The sequence below is a fragment of the Myiozetetes cayanensis genome, unplaced genomic scaffold, assembly GCF_022539395.1.
Source record: "Myiozetetes cayanensis isolate MyiCay16 unplaced genomic scaffold, myiCay2020 scf35, whole genome shotgun sequence".
Classification (NCBI taxonomy): Eukaryota; Metazoa; Chordata; class Aves; order Passeriformes; family Tyrannidae; genus Myiozetetes; species Myiozetetes cayanensis.
Genome location: NW_026087577.1, coordinates 1,667,700 through 1,688,827, shown reverse-complemented (window position 1 = coordinate 1,688,827; position 21,128 = coordinate 1,667,700). Strand labels below are relative to the sequence as shown.

General features: G+C 51.0%; 2 protein-coding genes across 3 annotated transcripts in view; one reads left to right on the top strand and one right to left on the bottom strand.

The window, feature by feature from the left end:
- Window positions 1–794, bottom strand: part of SKAP1 (src kinase associated phosphoprotein 1) — a 130,385-nt gene extending 129,591 nt beyond the window's left edge. The window contains exon 1 of the mRNA XM_050328004.1: window positions 746–794. Coding sequence (XP_050183961.1) covers window positions 746–779 — 34 coding nt within the window. The 5' untranslated portion in view covers window positions 780–794. The remainder of the gene's footprint in view (window positions 1–745) is intronic.
- The window catches only part of SNX11 (sorting nexin 11), a 393,545-nt gene that overhangs the window by 136,453 nt on the left and 235,964 nt on the right, over window positions 1–21,128 (top strand). The gene's annotated exons all lie outside the window — the stretch shown is intronic.

The following is a 21,128-nucleotide window of genomic DNA, read 5'->3' as shown; positions in this document are numbered from 1 at the left end:
CAGCAGCACCTGGGGTGCCACGAGCACAGGTGGTTTGGTGATGGATGGGCTGACACCCCTGTTACAGCCTGATGTTGGGGCTGACACCCCTGTTACAGCCTGATGTTGGTGATGACCGTGTATTTTTGGGCAGGTAGAACGTGGACACCACAGCAGCTCTCCCAGCACACCACAGAACCAGCAGCAACCCCAGAGGTCCTCCCAGAATTCAGGTTTCAGTGGCTGAGCGTGGTCTGCGCTTGGCTGTGTGACCCAGCCCCAGCACACCTCAAACCAGGAGCCCCCACTGTCCCAGCCCCAGGAGAAGCCCCAGGGCAGCCCACGAGCTGCTCCTGCCCTTTGTCCCACCCTGATGATGCCCAGCGGTGCAGCCTCCCCACCGTTCCTGAAAGCTCTCACTGAGGACGCATTTTGGCCACACCAGAAGAAAACCCCTCAATCTTCCCACACGCTCAGAGCCCGGGACCACCAGAAGACTACTCCATCCCTAACATACACACGGACACGCGTGGCAGCTCCCGAAAACCAGGAGCACAGCCCCAGACCCGCCGGGCAGGCAGCCACGTGTCCCAAACGCTCAGCAGGGGCAGAGTCAGCAGGAGAAGCAGGAGAAGCCCCCCAGTCCTTCCACTGCTCCCCCGACTCAGCACAGCGAGGTGCAAGAAGCTCTCCAGCTTTTTCCCCCGCAGCCACGGCAGATTTCCCCCGGGAAGCAGATGAGGGGCGAGGAGGGATTTGCCGGTACCTTCCAGGAGCCTCTGAATCTCCTCTGGGATCATGATACCTGCCAGCTTCCTTCCCACGGGAGCCAAACGTGCTGCGAGCGCTCCTGTCCCGGGGGGAGCAGGGACAGAGCGACAAAGGAAGCAGAGAGGGCGGGGACACCCCCAAAAAGAGTGGGAGGAACCACCGGGTTCTGCTCAGTTATCACCTCCTCCTCTTATAACCTCAGCAGGACCTCCTGCGAGGCGGGCGGGTCGCCCAGGTGTCCTGAATGCTCCTGAAAACCAGAGCTCCACCCAAGGAGCTGCAGAAGTGCCTGAGCCCAGCCCAGCCCAGCCCCAGCACAGCTGAACCTGCCCCTTCATCAGCCTTTCCATCAGGTGGCATCTCCCCCCAGGAGCTCAACTCAGAGCACCTGGGCAGGGATGGAGCCTCCCGTGCCTGTTCCCAGCGCAGCACGAGCTGGGGTTGGGTTTGTTCCAGGCTCCCTCCTCTAACGCACAGGGGAGGAACGCGGGGCTTGGCTGTTCTGCAATAAAACTTCCCCTTTTCCTGCATCCTGCACAGGAAGGGGGCTGGACTGCAAGAGCTGTTCAGATTTCTGTGTCTGGCCCAGAGCAAGGACAGGGCTGTGCACCTGAACGTGCTTTATGGCAGGCAATAAATGCACACCAGCAATGCCATTGCAGCAGATTAACCCCCAGCCCTGCATCTGCTGCTCTCCCACTGCAATGAATTAGCACAAGCTAATAGAGGGATTGCACTGTTGGGTTTTTATTTTTCACTCTTGCACTCCCAGATTTCAGGCTCGATATTGCCCAATCCAAAGGCAGCCTTTGCTGTCTGAAGCTCCTCAGTGATTCCCTGCACCAGTTTTAAGATTTCCCATGGGTGAAGTGTACAGGATTCAGTCCTTCCTTTGCAATAGCCTGGTATCAAACAAATATTCATGATTCTTGCTCCTCTCCTGCTCAAGCTGGAAAAACAAAACCCAGAGTGGAGAGGAAAATAAAAGCATGCATTGGAATCTGCCCCATTGGGTTCAGTGGGGTAATGCCATGCTCTGAGGATGAGCATAATTCCAAATAATTGAAGGATGGGATTCTTGCAGCTCTCTGGATGCATCACCTGGATGCAGCAGGTCTGGGATAAAGGAAATGTGGAAAAGATTCCAGATTTGCCCTGAGCTTCTTGCTTGGTTCAGTCAAAGCAATCTGCTGTCTCAGGCTCATCTCACACCTGGGATGTAAGAGCTGTGCTGGCAAAGCCCCAGGTATGGAGGAGATGGAAATGCATGAGAGGAGAATGGAGTTGGACTTTGATCATCCTTGTGGGTCCCTTCCAACTCGGGATACTCCACGATCTTATGAGACAGATGCCCCTCCATGTGCTGTCAGCTGCTAACCTGCTTTGTGACCCACTTTCTGAGACAGGTGGGTGAAAGCACTGTTGTGCTTTTACTTATCAGCACGAATCAGATACAAACCAGGTACAGGATGAAGCACAGGGCTTTGTGTTTGTGGCTTTGGGTGCATGGCAGCACCCAAATCCCGGTGTTCTGGGGCGAGAGGAGAAGCCCCCAAAGCAGCTGCCGAGTTCTTCTGGGGGCTTTTTGGTTGAAATGTGCCTTTTTATGCACAGGGACAGCAACCTCACTAACTCCCATATAAATAACACTTGTCAAGAGGGATGATTTGAAAGGAGAAGTGAAGGCACCGTGACCGTGAGCAGCTGATTTACCGGAAGACGCTGCTCTGGTTTCTGGGTGTTTTCGTGCCTCGGGTCCCTCTTCTGTGAGAACACTGAAGTGGCAGCTGCCACTTGGGGTTTAGTCAGGGAGAAGAGAAGACAGTGTGTTTCTCCTCCTGCTCTGGGAGGCTCAGTTGCTCTCCAGACCTGGGACAAGGGATGGCCCAGCCCTTCTGATTTGTCGCTCGGCTCTGCGCACCCACGGGATTTCGGAAGAGCCGGAAGGCAGAGCTCACCTCTGACGTCACCCACCCAAACTTCCAGCTTTCCTACTCTGAGTAAATTCAGTTTCTGGCCTCTCCCCTTCACTCCCCCACCCCGACAACACCTCTGCAGCATAGTCTGGATTTTAGGGCAAGAAATTGTACATCTGCACTGACATCCTGCGGCGGATGCAGAGCCCTCAAAGCACAGGAAATGCTGCTGCACTTCAGGGGGCCTGGCATGGGAAATGGCCTTGCTAGAAAGCATAAACATCTCAGTACCTGCCCCCTCACACCTCCCAGACAGGTAGGGTTTCGTGAGTCAGGATTTAGAAAATTAGGAGGAAAACATGGGTCTGTGTCAGCTGCCTGAGGCTCTGGACACATCTGAGTGGCTCTGATTGTGTGCAGGAAATGGTGGCGTGTGTAGGTGGATGTGTATGATGGATCTGTGCTCGTGTTCTCACCTTGAGCTGTTTGGGGATAAATATTTAAACACGGCTGTGTAGAAAGCCCAGTCAGTTCATTACAGACTACAAATAAAAGCAGCTGCTTGCTGAGACTGACTAACTCTAAAAATGAGTTTATAAAGGAATGAACTAGGTCCCTTAGATGGAAGAAACTGCCTTCAGATATGCCAGGCAGATCGATAAAACCGGATCAATGCAAATCTCGGAGGAAGGAGCGTTCATGTGGCTGCAAAAGGAACGAGTCTCACCCATCCTCTGCAGTGCTGGAGCTCACACAGCAACCTGGCAGCAGCTGTAAAGAAGGAGCTAGAAGTTACCTGGTCAGTGAGGGACTTCAAGTCATCACAAAGCACTGGAAGCAGCATCCCAGGTGGAGGCTGGCACTGTGGCACCCTGGCCCACACATCCACCCCACAGTCCTGGCAGCCACAAACAGGGCCCAGCACCTGGAAAACTGCCCTCAAGCCCTACAGGGAGATGTTTTAAGACCAGGTTGACCATGAAGTAGCCATTGTCATTATTAAATCCGTTTTACTGAGGGATGCTGAGACACAGAGCCTCACCTGCCATGGGGACATCGGTGCTGTTGCCCAAAATCTTTGCACCAGGCCAAACCTCCCCTCAGCCTTATGCACTGCAGATAAAAGCAGGCAAACTGATTCCCAGACAAGTGAACTTTTTTTTTTTCCCTTTCCTTTTTTCTCTCCACTGTCATTTTTGAAAGTGTGAATAGGTCACAAATTTAGATTTGTGGTCAGCTGGGAAGGAGGTGGGGGAGTCTGGCACTGACTGGCACCTTCCACCAACCACATCAGCGTTATGTAGCATCAGGCTTTATGGACTCTGGATGTAAAGCTGCCTCCCCACACGATAAAAGCCCCACCTTAATCATTTTAGGTCCCAAGTTCAGCAGACAGGCTCTCTCCTAATGATATTCTGTTAAATGGACAAATTTCTTTGAAGGCTTGTCTTGCTTTGAAATCCAATTTCCCAGGCAGGCAGATGCGATTGGGTGTAACTATGGAAACAAAGCCGGGCAGCCTTCGAGGAGCTGAGCGATGCGAGGTAACGACGTGAGAGGCAGAGCCCTTTGCTGCCTGTCGGAAATATCAAAGGATCTGCAGAGGTTGGCAGGGGACGTGTCCCTGTGCCGGGCTCTTCTGTGTGGCTGGGTACCCGCGGCTGTCAGGGAAGGTGAGCAGCCAGCTGGGCTGTCACAGCCTGCCGTGGAGCTGAATGCACAAATCCGGGGGGTGCAGAGCTCCCAGTTCCCTTCTGTCCCCTCCCACATCCGCATCTCAGCCCGGAGGGTAGCTCAGTGCACAAATCCGGGGGTGCAGAGCTCCCCCAGTTCCTATCTCTCCCCTCCCAGCTCCCCCAGCCCATCCTCAGCCTGCAGTGGAGCTGAATGCACAGATCCAGGGGGTTCAGACTCCCCCAGCTCCCCCAGCCCCCTCCCAGCTCCCCCAGCCCACCAGCATCTCAGCCTTCCCCTCGCTGCCATCCAGAAAGGTTAACAACAAAAGGGTAACAAGGTTAAACCACAAAGCCCCGGCTGATAACAGCCCTTTCAAGCAGCTGCACCGAAATTAATGTGAAACTTGGAGTAATTAGATAAGATAAGGCCGTGTGTGTGCTGGTGTGGGCACACGCTGACCCTGGGACAGCCACTCCACAAAGGAGGTGGGGGATCACAGGCCTCATTAAACTGGAGCAGGTTTTTTGTTCACCTAGGCTGGGGCTGCAGCACTGCAAGTCCATTTCCAGCCCCTTTATTCATCTTGCTCGATATCCCTGGATAGTGCCCTGACTTGCCCTTTTGTCCTCTCTTCCCGGTGCTGTGGCTCCTGCCAATCCAGAGCAGACTCTAATTCCTGCCTGTTCTCAGCAGCTGCTATTCCATCCATTTCTGAATCACTGCTCCTGCCATTCCAGGGCAAATTGTTGGGCCACTGGGTGTCATTTGCTGCCTCTGACAGTGACCAACAACTCAGAAAAGAGGCAACTTTCCAATCTGGTAATGCACCTGACTGCTTGAATAATGTCTCCTGGTTTCCTAATCAGCTCTGCCATGCTAATGCTCCGCTCTAATCCCGGAGTTTACGTGCTCGTGTCATCCCCATTGTCCGACAGCTCGCGTGTCCTTCCCTGTGACCAAGTGGTTCAGGGAAAGGGTGGTTACAGTGCTCATAAAACCTCGTTTATTTTTCAAGCTAAGTGGTCTTTCGTTGTCTTCATAATTCCACTCCTCACCTCTGCTTCTCCAGGGCTCGCAGGTTACTGCTCATCAGTTGCTGGAGCCAAAGAGAAACAAAAACATGTCAGCAGCCCTGAGTTATGGTAAACAGATCTGGTCCCAAAGCACAGCTAAATGACTGGACCTTGCTCCTGGCCCAGACTGCCAGACTCTGGATTCATTTACCTTCCAGACACGCTGCATTTTCCCCGCTGTGAAGGTTTCTGGGAAGCAGGCAGGTGTGCTGGGCTGTATTTATTAGAGGAACTGGGCATGGATCAGAGCTGTTCCTCATCACATCCCCGAGAGAGCCTAGGCTGGCTGGACAAGGTGAAGTGGAGAAGAGAAGCACATCCCAAGAGAGGATCCTGGGGAAATGAACCCCAGGGTTGGGGCCTGGGCAGGTGCTCGGGTTTTCCAGGTCCTCACTACCCTGGGCCACAGCAGCACTTTGGGAACAGCATCCCAGAGCAGAGCAGAGGAGCAGTTAGGTGAGTCTTAACCCAGGAGTGGAGAGGACCTGCTTTGTCCTCCTGTGTCCAGCTCAAGTCCAGCTCTCAGTCCAGAGTCCAGATTCATCTGTAATCCCATGAACACCAACCAGCGAAGACGAGGCACATGTTTCATTTTCATTGGCACAAACATCCTCTGCTCTTCAGGGTGATTGGGCTCCACTGGTCCATCCCCTCCTCCAGTGGTCCATCCCCTCCTTGTGGAGGTGGCCTGTGGCCAGGGGGTCTCTCTCTGGAAGTGCCCCCAGAGGTCAGAGGGGTGGAGCTGACAATCCTCCCTGAGGTGACAATCGCAGGAGGCACCTCCCAACATCACATTCCCAGAAAAATTGTCATCCTGAGGGGGGATGAGGGCAAAGGCATAAAACCACGGGAATCCTGCAGTCTCTGGGGAAAGCTGCCAGCAGCAGGAAGGGAAGGATGCTGTGGAGGGAAGGATTAGGAAGGCACAGGGAGCTCCTGTGGAGCTGCTGCTCCTCAGGCTGACGGATGGGCTCGTGTTCAGCGCAGAGGTGCTATTGATCCCTGGCTGTTTGGTTACAGCGTGTGATGGAGCTGCCCTCTGCCCTGTAGATGTGTTGCAGCACCTCTTCTCTTTCTCCCAATCCTCATCAAACTACTTTAATGACTCTTTTATTGACAGCACCGAGTCTTAATGAGGAGCACTGCCACACACTTCATTAAGGCTGCAGAGGGGACACTTGCTGTAAACAGCTCAGACCAAGGGCTGCCATCCAGGCTGAGGGAGAAGGATGGAGCTGAGGGAGAAGGATGGAGCTGAGGGAGGCCCCCCAGTTCCCTGGAGGAGGGAGAGCTCCCTGTGTGCTCCTGGGAGAGAACAAAGGTTCGGGACAAAAATCCACGTGGTCTGTGAGAAGCAGTGGAATGAGGAAGGAGAGATCAAGTCCTGCAGGAGAGTCTTGGTGGACACACAGAACGTGATGTAAGACCCTAAAACCTCCATGAATATGTCAGTTCAGGAGGAAGAAGACAGATGGCAAAACGTAGGGTAGTTAAGGGCTAAATTTAACCTTGATTTTATTACTCAGTATAGTAGGAGCACAGGATGTCTACACTGTTGTGACATTTCAGATTAAAACTGGACCAGCCATTCTGTGAAGTTTCCTTCATTCTGGAAAAGAATCTCCCACCTAAAACCAGCACAAAAGACAGATTTGGACTCTGGGGTCTGGGTTCAGAAGGGACTCAGAGATGATGTTCTAATGCAGCCCTGCTTCTGCATTAACATCCATAAATCTCCATCCATCACACAGTTCTATTTCAATTATTGAGCCAATTTCCAGACACTTTTATGATGTATTGTTTGATTTTATTAACTGGAGTGAAGGTTTAAACTCACTGAATTCCCATAGTAATCTTGCCCTGTAACCCTACCCACCTTATCAAATCTTGCTTAATGAAATGCAGGCATCTGTCTTAATGGCTTTCAAACTAGGCTGTGTAGACTGACCCAGATGTTAGTTCATAAATAGGAATATTTGGAGGTGTTAAACAGGGTAGCTGGAGACAGAAGGAGGTCCCTGAAGTGATCTTTTCTCTTATGAAGAAATCAGTGATATGGGAGAAATTACTATAAATCTTCATGAAGAAAAATGAGAGCCAGAGGCCTGGGGACTGGAGGCTCAGCCCTGAGAGCAGCTCAGCAATAGATGTGGTCAAAAATCATTTCCTGAAGAAGCTGACTGTTTTGGTAGAAATTTAAAAAGCAACCTGGCTTGATTTAAGAGCAAAAATAGTCATTTGATGTGTTTTGCCTGGGGATTATGGTGGCTGTGCTGAATGGGAGGAGGAATTGGGGTGTTTAGGGCCCTGTCCTGGCAAGGAGTGTGTCCTTAGGGATCGTGGTGCACCCTGGAAAACCAGCTGAAGGGTGGAAAGGAGAGTGCAGGAGCCCTATAAATTATTACATGGAGTCCTGGGATCATAGCTGATGAAACATTCTATATAATAATATTTACAACTGCAACACGTCCCATTCCAGGTAACTGGGGCTATTTCGTTGCCGAAGAAGAAAAAAAAAAAAAAAATTTTTCTCGAGATAAAAACACCAAACTTGGAGGGTTTTTTGCATTTAAAAGGCAGGAAAAAGAAATGCAGAGTCTTGGAATCAGCCAGCAATGTGCTGGACACGACAGCAGGGGCTGTGTGTGTGTGTGTTGCTGCCTCACTGTTCCCTCAGAGCTGGGGTGGTGGAGGAGCCCCGAGTTTTGTCCCTGCAGGGTGTTTTCCCTGCATCATCTCAGCTCTGCAGCTCCTCCTTCCCCACGGCTGCTCCTGTTCCAGGCTCGGGAGGAAGGGAGGAGGAACGACTGACAGGGCTGCATGGCAGCCTGGTGTTCAGTGTGGCAGTTAAACTCAGTGACACGGGGACGTGTTGGGCTGCATCACCGGCCCGTTATCCGTGGGGTTGGATACCAGAGGTGTTACATTATTAATTAATCACCCAAACGACGCCGTGAGCCGGCCATCTCATCTGCCGGAAGGACTGCGAGGCACCAGCACTCCCGAAATCCAAGATGCTTGCTGTTGCATCCCTGTCATTTCGAGAAACACTTCCCCTCCCGTTTCATGCTTGTCAAGCAATCAATGAGTGTTTGTGAAGCGCTCCGAGATCTCCCGGTGAGTGACGCTGCGGTTTGGGAACGCAAAACGTTCCTCCGGTTCGCTCATTATGAAATTAAAGGATGAAACTTGCAGATGTGTCAGGATCCAGCTTGAAAGGCGCCCCCCAGGTTTTTGCAGGTGTTTCTGTGTTGCCCTCTCCTGCCAGAGGGTTTCAGCACTCCTGTGGAAGGGATGGATTGGGTGATCGCAGAGCTGCTCTCAAGGTGAAGCCCGAGGGATGAGCTGGAGCTGTTGGCACTGGGGCCTGGCTCTTCCTCTCTTCATGCCCAGATTTTGGAACAAAAAACCCCACAGTCCCTGTTTTATTGAAGAGGAAAACACTGAAGGGAAGGACGAGGAGCAGGGCCCACATCCTGGGAGTTCCCACCCCTTCCCACCAGTTCAATGAAGTTTCAGGTTTAAAGCTGGATCCCTTTCCGGGCACACGGGAATCCTCCAAGGGGGCAGTTCTGCGAAGTGCTGGGCACTCTGGCCTTCTTCCAGCGAAGCACTTAAGGGTGTGATTAACTCCGGCCTTGGGAGCCGTCTGATTGGGAAGGGCGGAAATGGAGCTTTGGAAAGAAAACAGCACAGAGCAAATCGGTGCTGCCCACCCCAGGAAAAGGCAGGCAGCAGAAGGATCAGCACTGGGAGCCGTGTCACACCAGGGAAACAGAGGGTGGCCCTTCCCTTGCTCCACCTGTCATCTGAACTGTCCTCTGGAGCTGCTCATTCCCTCCAGAGGCTGTCCACAGAATCCCATTCCCTGTCATGGGCAGGGACACCTTCCACCAGCCCAGGTTGCTCCAAGCCCCGTCCAGCCTGGCCTTGGACACTTCCAGGGCCGGGGCAGCCACAGCTTCTCTGGGTACCCTGTGCCACCACCCTCACAGTAATGAGTTTCTTCCTAAAATCTCATCTAACTCTGCCCAGAGCAAAGGGAGATGGTTGAAGGTGACAGAGAGGGCAGGGATGTCTGTGCTGCCCCATCCCCTCTCTGCCTGCATTTGCATGGCTTTGGGGGATGCACATACTAAAGGCTATGGAGATGTAATCCACCAGGATTACAAGGGTTTACAATTCCAAATCAAAGCACTACAAAGGTCAGACACCCAACCCGGAGCAAGCTGATCTGGGATTCCAGCTGATGCCTTTTCTTCCTCACCTCCTCCTGAACCAACTGATCTCTTAGTGAAGGCTCTGTCTGCAGCACTCACAGTCATCACTCTTGTGGTGCCTGAACAATGGATCCCTTCCACTGAGCTGGGCTCCAGGGGCTCCTGAGCTGGTATGCAAACACCTCCTTTGTGCCCTGAGAGCTTTGTTGAGTCCTTTCACAGTGCAGGTTTCTGATGGGATAGGCAGGCTGTGGCTGGGAGATGCCCCAGAGAGCTTACAGGCCATGCAGAAGGCAGGGGACAAGACAGGGAAACAAAGAGGTGGGACCTTATGGGGTGAAGGGATGGAAAATTCAGCTGGATGCACTGTCAGCTCCCTGCAAGCATCCCTGACTCCTCACACCACAAAGGAGCCTTTACCACTCTGTTTCCTGCTTCTAACTCTGGAGTCCATCCCCCTTGTTGCAGCTCTCCTTGCCACAGTGCATGTTTTGTCACACTCCTCTGGTGAGGTAAATCCAACACCCTCCTTGCTGTGGATTCTGTCGTAATGATGATGGTTCTTCTCTTTGTACCATGTCAAATGTCCATCTCCAGTTGTGGAGGGAGCCTGGATAACTCCTGCAAACTGAACATGCAGGGATTAATGTCCAGAGAGGGGAAGTTTGCTTAAGCTGAGATCATACAGAGAATCATGGGGTAACCTGGAACTGAACCCAGCTCATCCTTCAGATCCCAACAAATGCTTTAGCCACAAACTTCCCACTTTGTGGGGCGCTGCTCTGGTTCCCAGCCACCTGCCCTTACCCCTTTTGCCTGCCTTTGTCCCCTTCCACGCTGCCTCCACCAGCCAGTCCCCAGCTCCCAGCTCTCCTCTGTCTTCCAGCAAACGATGGGAGCATCACGTCTGGGAGGAGCGGGGAGAGAGCCCCGTGTCACTTTTATTTACCTTCACTGCGCTGCCTTCCATTGCTTAACAGAATAGTTTTATAGCAGAGAAAATTGGGAGCTAAGTAGTTGCCTGTCAGGTGGTGTCTGTCGCCCGTGTGAGGAGCTGACATCGTAGTCAGCTCCACTGTCAGCCCTCTCCGTGCCGAGCATCACTCCTGGCTCCACATCCTCCTGTGCTCTCCCTGGGCTGGGATTTGAGGCTGTGCCACTTGGACAGCGGCGTGTGCCCTTCCCACTGCAATCCCTGTGCCCTTCCCACTGCAATCCCTGTGCCTTTCCACTGCAATCCCTGTGCCTTTCCACTGCAATCCCTGTGCCCTTCCCCCTGCAATCCCTGTGCCCTTCCCCCTGCAATCCCTGTGCACTTCCCACTGCAATCCCTGTGCCCTTCCCACTGCAATCCCTGTGCACAGCTATTTTACTGGATCCATAAAAGTGGTGTTTCATAAGGAGTTTAATACACAAATTCCCTTCTCTATGCAGGAGAACTGCTCACTAAAAATGAGTGAATTATCTTTCTTCCCTCTTTCTTTCCCCTTTTCTTCTTCTCTTCTTTACTCCTGTCCTTTCTCTTTCCACCTCCTCAGTGTTTCCTGCACTTGCCAGTCGAGATCACGAGGTGTCAGAGGGAGGGAAATGAATTTTGCCACTCGGCTGCTCGTAAACTTGGTGCCCTGGCTTTGGATATTACAGCGCCATCGCCTCCACCTTTAAATATCAGCCACCCACAGCAACAACCTGCCTGAACATCGGCAGCAGGAGAGGTTTCCATGGTGACAGGATGCAGGTCACAACCTCTGTAAATGTAATCAGAGCACTGGGACTGCTGTGTGGAGACAGGTTTAATTTCTCCGTTAGTGGGAGCTCTGTGGTCCAACATGTCCAGCAGCTCCTCACGTTGACAGACAACCTGTTATCTGCAGGATGGCACTGCCTATTGCCAGTCCTGCCACCTCACCTCCAGCTTTAAGCAATTCCTCCTGGAATTCCCAGGTTTATTCTTTTCCTCATCCTTCTTTTCCTGTCCATGTATCTGTCTTGCATTGCCAGCCTCAATTTATCTGCTTCTAAGATGCAGAAGAACTGAGCAGTTCCCCTTCTCAAAGATAAAAGCAGCTGCACGTGCCAAACTGGTTTGATGATGCCCAGTGTTTAATAAGCTTTAATTACTGACTTCTCATCTCTTTTATTTAGTTAAACCAAGAATATTTTAAGCCCAGCTTGTATTGGAGAGCTCCATTTTCTGACCCATCAGTTTGCACAGATGACTTTGGAAGTCAAATGGCAATTACAGCTTCCTCTCCTGTGTATTTGTGCATTTGCAGTGGAAGTTAAAAGCTTCTCCCTAACAGGAGCCACAAGCAGTCAGTCCCTGAGTTATCAGATCCTCAGAGCAGCACAGCAGTAGGAAATTTGACAGGTGCTGGAAAAGAAGAGTTAAAAGATTTGTTCATTCAGAGATCACCCCAAATTGCCTTTCTGCTGCAGCTTTATGGCCTTTAATTTCAGATCATCTCCCACCACCCATATTTGACTGGGCAGCTAATGTGGCACACACGGATTCCTTGACACCACCCCTTCGAATCCTTGGCTGAGGGAACTCTTTGAAATCATTTGAGGTTTCCAGGAGGTGAACAAGTGTCCTACCCAATTCTCCAGTCCTTTCCCTTCACTGTTCCAGGCTGTGCCAGTCTTTCCAAAGTGCCAGCCCCGTGCTCAGGAGGGAATTTGCTGAGCACATTCACACAAGTGCTCTTTGAGAGGAGCCAATCGATTGCTGAAGACAAAGCTGAGGAGCAGAAATCCCTCTCCCTGTCATCTCTATTATCCTTTGCTTCATCTGCCTCCACCCCGTGCATGGACGGAGCCTGGAAGCTCTGCCAGGATCCGCTGCATTCCCACAGAACCCTGTCAGCTGCAATATCATCCTGTCTGCTTGTGTGCAGCAGGTTTAGCATCTCCAGAGTTGCCAGCCTGTCATGTGGATTGCTCTGTGCACACCTGGGTGTCCCTGGCAGGAGGGATTGGGGCACAGATCCCGACAAACGTTAACCCAAAAGAGGAAGGGAGGAGCGGAGATTTCCAGGGCTACCGATGAGCGACTTGCAAAAGCCTTTTGGAAGCAAAGAGGGAGAAATGCAAGTGGGTAGGGCTGGGCTAGGGGAGGCTTTTTCCACCTTTGATCCTCGGATTGTCCTGTTCAGTGAGCGGAATACAAAGCAAGGGTGTCTCGGAGCTCACACTTCACCTCGGCAGCGCAATCGACGGGAGAGGCAGTGAGCGAGACCGACAGACTGTCACTGGCAAAATGAACTGTCACCTCCCATTTTTCAGAGGCACGCTGGGATGAATTGCAGCTTTGAACCGTGTGGCCCATTGCTGATTGAGTTCCGCTGTCTCAGAACCCCACTGAACAAGGCAAGTTCATTTCAGGCTGACGTCCCACTGCTTATCAATTTGGGAGCCGGCAAAATTAACCGCTTCAGAGCTGATTTCCCCTCTTCTTACCCCCCTCCTCCCTCCTCCTCCTCCCACTGCCACCTTCCTGCGTTTGGACCTGGAAAGGTCAGGGAATAAATCTCCCAAAGCAGCAAGTAAGGTCCACAGAGCCTCGGGAAGGCTTTAGGAGCTGCTGTTCCGAAGCAGTGCCGGCTCCAGAGGACGCTTATTCCGGTCACCGAGCCCGAACAGGCATCTGTCCACATCCCAAACCCAAAGCAGAACCTGCTGCACACTTCAGCACCATTTGGTGTGTTTGGCAGCCTCTGAGGAGTCAGGGGAACCTGAGTCCTGCCCTGACAGCTGTGCTGGAAATCGGGATTGAGATGGATTGGCAGGTCTGGGGGTGGGAAGGCAGCGATGTCCGGGCTCAGAGACAGATCTGGGTGAGACCAGCGGTGCAAAAACACCTCAGGTGGTGTGAGCTGAGCCTGTCTCCCCACAGCTCTGCAGAGGGAGTAGTGTGTGTCCCACCTGTTTGATCCAAGCAGTATTCCCAGCCTCTGATGTCCGTTCCAGCCCTGCTGATACCACTCTGGGACCGTGTTTTCTGTCTCATCATTCCCTCAAAAACCAGCCTGAGTCACTTGGCCTTTCTCCTCACCCAGAATTTCCATGAACCTGCCCTTCCTGTGCTTTCACATCATCCCTGTTTTCTGATATCCCTTCTCTCCTTTCAGATCTTTCCCTTCCTCTTTCTATAATTACACACCTGCTTCCCAGCCCACGTTTTGGCCCTACAGAGCCAACGTCACCTCTGTCCTCACCTCCCTCTGAGCCTGTTTCTCCTGTTTCCTCACAAGCTGGTCCTCATCCCCTGGGTGTCTGTGTATTTTTGCTGATACCCAGTGGTCTCATGTCTGGTATTAACTGGAGACAACATTCTGAGGTCTCTAATTGTTAATACACGCCCAAAACTCGGCTTAGGATGAAGGAAGCCAAGATTTCGGAGGACAAGAATTGCTCTCCTCCTTTGTTTATTCAGGAGAGGAAGACACAAACACAGAGAATTCACCACTATTTGCTCATGTAAATCAGGATCACCCCACACTAAGTAACCCAGCTGGTGGTCAGGTACAATCCACTTTGATTAAATTAATGTCTGCTGTAATTCTGTCGGTACCTGGAGGAAAATCTGTTTTGTCAAGGCTCACCCAGTGCCAGGATCCTACCTGCACAAACAGCTCTGCCACAGCGTTTCAGCTGAGACTTCCTAAGCTGTTCTCAGCCTGATCCCAGCCCTACACACGCTGTTTTTTCCCGGGAATACTTTGTATTCTGTGTCCCAGACGCTTTGGTAGGTGTTGCAGAGCTGCAAGGAGAGATGGATGGGCCACTGACAAAAGGGGCAGGAGAATTAGTTCCAATGGAAATAATTTAAGAAAAGCTTTATTCAAGATGTCCATGTGTGGGAAGCTCTGGGCCTGTGTCTCACCTTCCTCCAGACTGAACAATTGGATGAAATATTAGCACTTTCCACATGTTAGCACTACGGGATATCATCCATCTTCCTCACCAGTGGGAAGTGTTAGCCAGCACGGCCCTTTATGAAGCTGATTTCTATATTCCCATATGCCAATCACAGCTTGGAAACCGTCTGAGTGTGCACTTTAGGAGGAGAAGGGGCTGTGAAGGTGGGGAGGCAGCCCCAGGCTAAGAGCTGCCTCCCAGGCTTGCTTTAAATGCACAGCTGTGCCCTCCCTGCAATGGCTGCAGAACTCCCAGCACAGAGAACTCCCTCCATCCTCAGGGACTGCAGTGGCACAACCTGGCAAAGCTTGCTGGGGTGGGTCTGAGCTGCTTGGGAGGAACCCAAAGCTCTCTCAGCTGAGCCTTTCACTGGGGCTGGCGAGCTGGGGTTTGCTGATGGGGAAGATGCTCCCTCGGGGGAGTCTTGGCTGCAGAAGCTCCTGCAGTCCATGTGAGAAGGCCTGGGGAGGAGTGGTGGTGGTGACCACAGGGGTACCTGGTCCCTCTGGAGGGGCCTGCAGGGAAGCTGGAAAGGAGCTCCTCATCAGGAACTGCAGTGACAGGACAAGCAGTAATGGGTTCTCTGGAAGATTTTAAGTCTCCTGCTCAGGGGTAACTTCTGTCAGAGGTCCTTCCTTCCAACGGGAGGCAGAGCTTTGTTTACACCAGCAGAGTCTTTCCATCAATACTTAGAGTCTGAAGCTTGGCAGAAACCTATTCCACAGGTGCTTTTTTTTTGCTTTTCCAACCTAAAGGATCCTCTGATTCTGTGATTCCACCCCTGTTTCTTGCACTGCAGCAGGAACAAAACCTCAGCCAGGAACCTGAGTCAGACACAAAGCCCTGAGCAGCAGCTCTGCCTCGTGGCATCCAGCTGAGTATTCCAAACGTGCCAGCTCCTTCCAACTTCCCTCAGGTGACCAAGTCCTCAGGTTCCTGCTGAGGCTCCCTCCTCGTGAGGGACAGTTTGACTAATACAGCAATGGAAAAAAGCTTTTTCCATGGGTTAACTATTTATCCTACTGCTGCCAGAGACTGCTTTTTCAAAGGCCAGCCCTGGGAGGCAAGATGCTTTAACATGAATCTTCTCTCCTCTCTCCAAGAAGAGCCTGGAGGATCAGTGCCTGCAATGCTCCTTCACAGAAATTAATGCCACTCTGGAAGGGCCTTGTCTGCACATGAGTTATCCCCGTTCTGCTTGAAATTTGCACCTTGTTTTATTGCAGGGCAAGTTTCACGTGTGGGCAAACCTCCCTTTGTGAGATCATCGTGTCTTTGGGGGAACAATTCGATAAAATTGAGCTCATGGGTGTTTTCTGGCCCTGTCCCAGCACCCACAGGATCTGCAGAAGGGTTGCACTGACTTGGGCCAAGCTGGAGGGAAGGGAATTGATAAGCAAGGAGAGAAGGAAGTGGAAAAGTCGTTTTTCATATTGAAGTTAGAGTTTGACCCATGTTGTGAACTTTAGGCTGTGAAGAGCACCAGAGCTGAGTGTTCCCACAGGTGGGGATGTGGATGTGCCTGTGTAACACGGGGGGGACAGCAGAGCTGAGCATCCATTCAAACAAGGCATTTTTGGCATTTCAGCTGCCTGTGAATTTACAATTTCAGCAGAAGAGACAAACACACAGCAAAGAGAACTGAGAGAACTGTCATCCTTCAGTGAAGCACGAAGAAAATCTGTGTCTGAGGCTTCCTCGAAGCTCCGTGTGTAACGGAATGAACTTGACTGTTGTTTTAATTAAGCTCCCATCAAAGCCTGATCCATACAGAGATTATAGAACACGTGACTGAGTGGCTGCCATTCCCTGATGGGAAAAAAAAAAACCCTGAAACAGTGATCAGAAATTCACCCCTAACCTGGCTCTGAACCTCCCCTAAACATGAGTCGGTCCACGAACAATTTTAAAAAGTCAAATTCTGAGTGAATTTTAGTGAAAAAAACGGCTCAAAAGCTGGGAAGGAGCGCTGTTAAACCTTGACTCGGGTCGAACTCAGCCATGGCAGCAGTCACATGGGGAGCAGGGGCTGTGATGTCATCAATCTGGGTGGCAGATGTCACAGGCGGGCGCATCATTAGTCTCCGCGGGGCCGTGTGATGTGTGGTGACACCTCGGCTGAGAGGGGCGTGATTGATACCTGGGCCAGGCAGCCCTGTGCAAAATCCAGCCTGCAAAGAACACTTTTATAAATGCCTTTCTCATTCCATATGCAGACAGGCCCCTGGAAGGGATGGAGGAGATTGAATTAAGCTTTTAACCCTCTAGGCTCTCCTGTCGTTTATTGTTAGGGAATTAATAGGAAGGCAGGAATGCAGATGGCCTGCCTGTCAATTCCAAGAGGTGATTTTTCTGATCTTCACAGACGTTTCCAGCATCTTTCATTAAACACTCATGTACCAATTTGTCATTTTAACTGGGCAGGAAAGAAACTCCCGCTGAACTCCGTAGCTCAGGTGCGGGCAGTTGAATTCGGAAGCAGAAAGCCTTGCTCTGTTACACCTGCCAGACAGGCCCAGGGCTGCTGAACAGCCTGAGGTGGGCACAGAGATTCCTGGAGGATGCTCCAGACCTCTCTGCAATCAGAATAAAAAGACACTGTCCAACAGAAATGAGAGAGGCCTTCTATAGATCCACTGAGATCCCAAAGCAGGTGACAACTAAAAACAGGGGTTTCACGGGGAGATGGAGCCTCCCTTCTTATCCAAAAGCAGGAAAAGTCATCCTGAGGGTTTACATGGGCTTGGGAGCTGCCTGTGTGAGAGCTTTGTGTTCCCAAGATTCCCAGTGATGGCTTTTTGCCCCATCAGCCCCTCCCTGTGAGGGTGGGCAGGCCCTGGCACAGCCTGCCCAGAGAAGCTGTGGCTGCTCCATCCCTGCAAGTGTCCAAGGCCAGGTTGGATGAGGCTTGGAGCAACTTGGTCTAGTGGAAAGCATGCCTTCCATCCCAAACCATTCCATGATTCCATGATTCCATGGACTCATCCACAGCCCAACAGCTCTCCTGGCACCGGGAGCTGATAGAGCAAAGGAAAATCTGCCCAGTGGAAACAGCCAGCCAAGCTGAAAAAAAACCCTGAAGCAGGTTGAGTTCATTATGTGCTCATTAAGAAATCTGTAGCTGTAGTTTGTTGCTGTGTGTGTGAGCTCTGGCTGTCAGAAAGCCTGACAGATGGACAGACAGCCTGAATTATGGTCACAGAGTATAGACCGGGCAGGATCCCCCATTAACGCTTATTGGGAATTGTCATCACTTCAAGCTGAATGGGCTCCAGATGTTGAAACCCTTGTAGGGAAATCTTGAAGGTGAAGGTTAGAGCCTGGTGATTTTGCCTGTGTTGTAGGACCTGCAGCCATTCCCTTTGATTTATTATTGTTCAAGTCAACAGGATTTGGGAGTAAGGGGAAAACTGAAGAGGGCAACACATGGGTGAGGGTGGCTGGCTCTGAGCTGCCACAGGGACTGCTCTGCTTTTATTACCTGGGTGTGACAGGAACATTAAGCAAATCACTGGTGAAAGTTTCACTGGCAAACTCAGTGCCTTGCTATCCTCTGCCTTTCCAGCAGGCAGGGTTCGTGCTGCTTCGTCCTTATGTACATGCTAATATTTGTATTTCAAGGGCACTTGGAAGCCACAGGTGCAGAAGCAAGAGAGAGGTTTATCAGCCAATTTCTCCCTCAAAAATGGGAACAGGCACTTCAGTCAGACATTTGAATTGTCTTAGACTGAAAAACATCCAGTGGTGGGGATGCCACAGCCCTCCAGGCTCTGCTGGTGTAGTGGTACCCCATAAACCTCTCCCTGATGCCTCCAAACCTCCCTTGGTGCAATTTAAACTCATCCCCCCTTGTCAAAGACTTGCTGAACACGGAGCAGGGTTTATTACCTTCCTTTTTGTGGCAGTTTTTAACATGCCTGAAGATTGATAAATCTCCTCTCGGTCTCCTCCCTACACTCAGCCACTACTTTCGGTCTCTTCATGTGGGTCACGTTTTCTAGATCTGAATTTGTTTTGTTTCTCTCCCTCTGGAGTCTTGGTGGTGTCCAAAACTGGGCCAGCTGAGGCCCTTCCTAGGGCTGAGGAGGGTGAGGAGGTTTCCTTGTGTGTCTTAAATCTGACATCCCTTTTCTGCAGCCCAGCATAATTCTCTTCATGCCTCTTCAGTTTTGGCTCAGTGTTGTCCCAGACCTTTTTCCTGCAGATCTGCTTTCTTGGCACTTCTTCCCCAGCTCCCATTCGTGTGGTTGATTATTCCTTCACAGGCTTGGAATGTAACACTCACCCCTATTATCTTGCTGCTTTCATTTTATTGCTCTTCCCGAATTCCAGCCCCGCTCTCTGAAGGATTTCCAGCTCTGTCCCTCCTCCCCATCTTGAAATCATCTCCACACGGGCTCTGATCCATTGCCTGTGTTATTAATGGGAGCACTGAATAGTGTTGAATTCAGGAGCAGGGTTTGGGATGCCAGCTGAGGACCAGTAGCACTTTGCAGGCTCGAGCCTTGTGTTGTGATCACAGAAGAGTTTACAGAGGCTGTTGAATTGCTGAACGTGTGCTTTGCTCCTGGAGCTCCTGTCTCTGCCTTGTGCATGGTGTGCATTTTCCTCCTTCCAGTGGGACCACTGGGAATGGTTTTTCCCTGCTCTAAACAGGCTTTTTTTTTTTTTCTCCTCTCTTTTTTCTCTTACCAGAGTTCGTGAACTGTTCCCTGGGCTGGACCCACAATGGGGCCTGAGCCAGAGGAAGGGGCTGGGGCAGAGCCCTTAAGAAAGGCCCTTGCTCATCAATAACTGCTCCCTGACAGGCTGAAGGATGCCCAAAGTGAGCTGCCTGTTGTGCTGTCAGTCCAGCTGGGGCACAGCCCTCAGCAGGGCCCTTGCACGCTGCACTTTGCTGTCCCCAGCCCCAGGGAAGCCTTTTCACTCCTCTTTCCAGCGTTCAAACCCATCTATTCCTCGGGGTGGGGGTGTCCCAGGGAGCTCAGGATGCTGCCAGTGCCCTTTGGGGGTTTGTTGGGGGGATTTGCACCCCTGGAGCAGGGGGGCAGGGGCAGGCTCAGCTGAGCTGTGGGCTCAGAGCCTTCAGAGGAAGGTCTGGGGCTCCCTTTGGGTCAGTGAATGCTGATTTACACCATCTGAAGAGCTGGGCACCAGAGCTCCTGACCACCACTTGCATCCAGAGCTCTGCAGGAGGATGAGGTGACAAATTCCTCCTGCAGTTCCCACCCAAAAGCTCCCTTTCTTCCTTTGAGCTTTCCCTGCTCTGCTCTGTGGTGTGAGCAGGAACTGCACTGAGAACTCTGTGCTGAATCAGAGCTGGGGAAGAGGGGAGAACACACACGAGTTTGTTGTTCATTAAGAGGTTTGAAAGCTGGTATTGGAAGAGTCAGTTAACCTGGGAAATGTCATAATCTTCAATGTCCAATTCAATACAAGGGCTGAGACAAGGAAGTTTCAATGTCTGCTCTGTGGGAGAGTCAATTTGGCAGCAACTTCAAAGCTGTGCTTCTAAAATCCCAGGTCTTTCAGGGCTTCAAGAAAGGAAAAATCAAAAGTAACTCAAGGAAAATCAGGATGGAGGTGAGAAAACCAGGTCTGATTCCTGAAAAGTAATTTTATATCACCCTGCATAAATGTGTATGGAGTTAAATCCTAAAATGTACAGTAGAGATAAATCCCAAAATTCACATTCAGACCTTATTCCAAGCAGAACTCCCATGGCAATTACAGTGGATCCTACAGTGAGCCAACAGTGGCACCCCAAGGTTTGAGTCTTTTATTTTTCTTAATGCAATTCTGCAGACTGTAAAAAGCTGTTCAATATTTCCCCAGGCAAGAAAGGGATCAGGTTGGGATGTTTACAGGCTGTTTTTATTTTAAAAAAACCTCACACGTACATGTTAAAAGAAGCAAAACCACGACAATGCCTTTTGCCACTGGCTACAAGAAGAGCAGGTTCAGCCCCAAAAAACTTTAATAAATGGAGGGAAAGAATCAATTAAGAAGTGGGAACTGATATTTGTAATTATATGACATTAAATCATGCAAAAAAAATGTTGTCTCAAGTGTCACTCTGGCAGGGCATGGATTTTTTTTTTATCCTGAGCTTTGCTAATTTCCATTGATTTATTTTTCCTTGGAAGCATTTATTTTCTGCAGCAGGGATGACTTGCTCTAGCCAAGGATTAGATGTTTATCTTTTGGTGTGGGCAGGGAGCCGAAGTGGATGGGAGAGGTTTGGCAGCTGAAAAGGATATTCTGCTTTTTTTTTTTAATGTTTCCTGTGTTTGGAGAGTATTTAATTCCAGCAGAAAGAGCAGAGAACAAACAAGTGAGCTCTAAGTGGAGCCTTTTCCTCTGAACCTGGAGACTTCTGAAGTTTAGAGCCAAGTGCTTCTCATCACAGACTTGCTCCTAACGTTTTTGGGGGTGATATGAGGTGGAATAATTCTCTGTGTCTCCCTCAAGCTCCCCTCCAAGGTGACAAAACCCCTCTGGTGGCTCATCCTGGGGGGATGGATGGCTCTTGCTGGGATTTCTGGAGTCTGTGGTCTCCTGGGGTGGGTTTA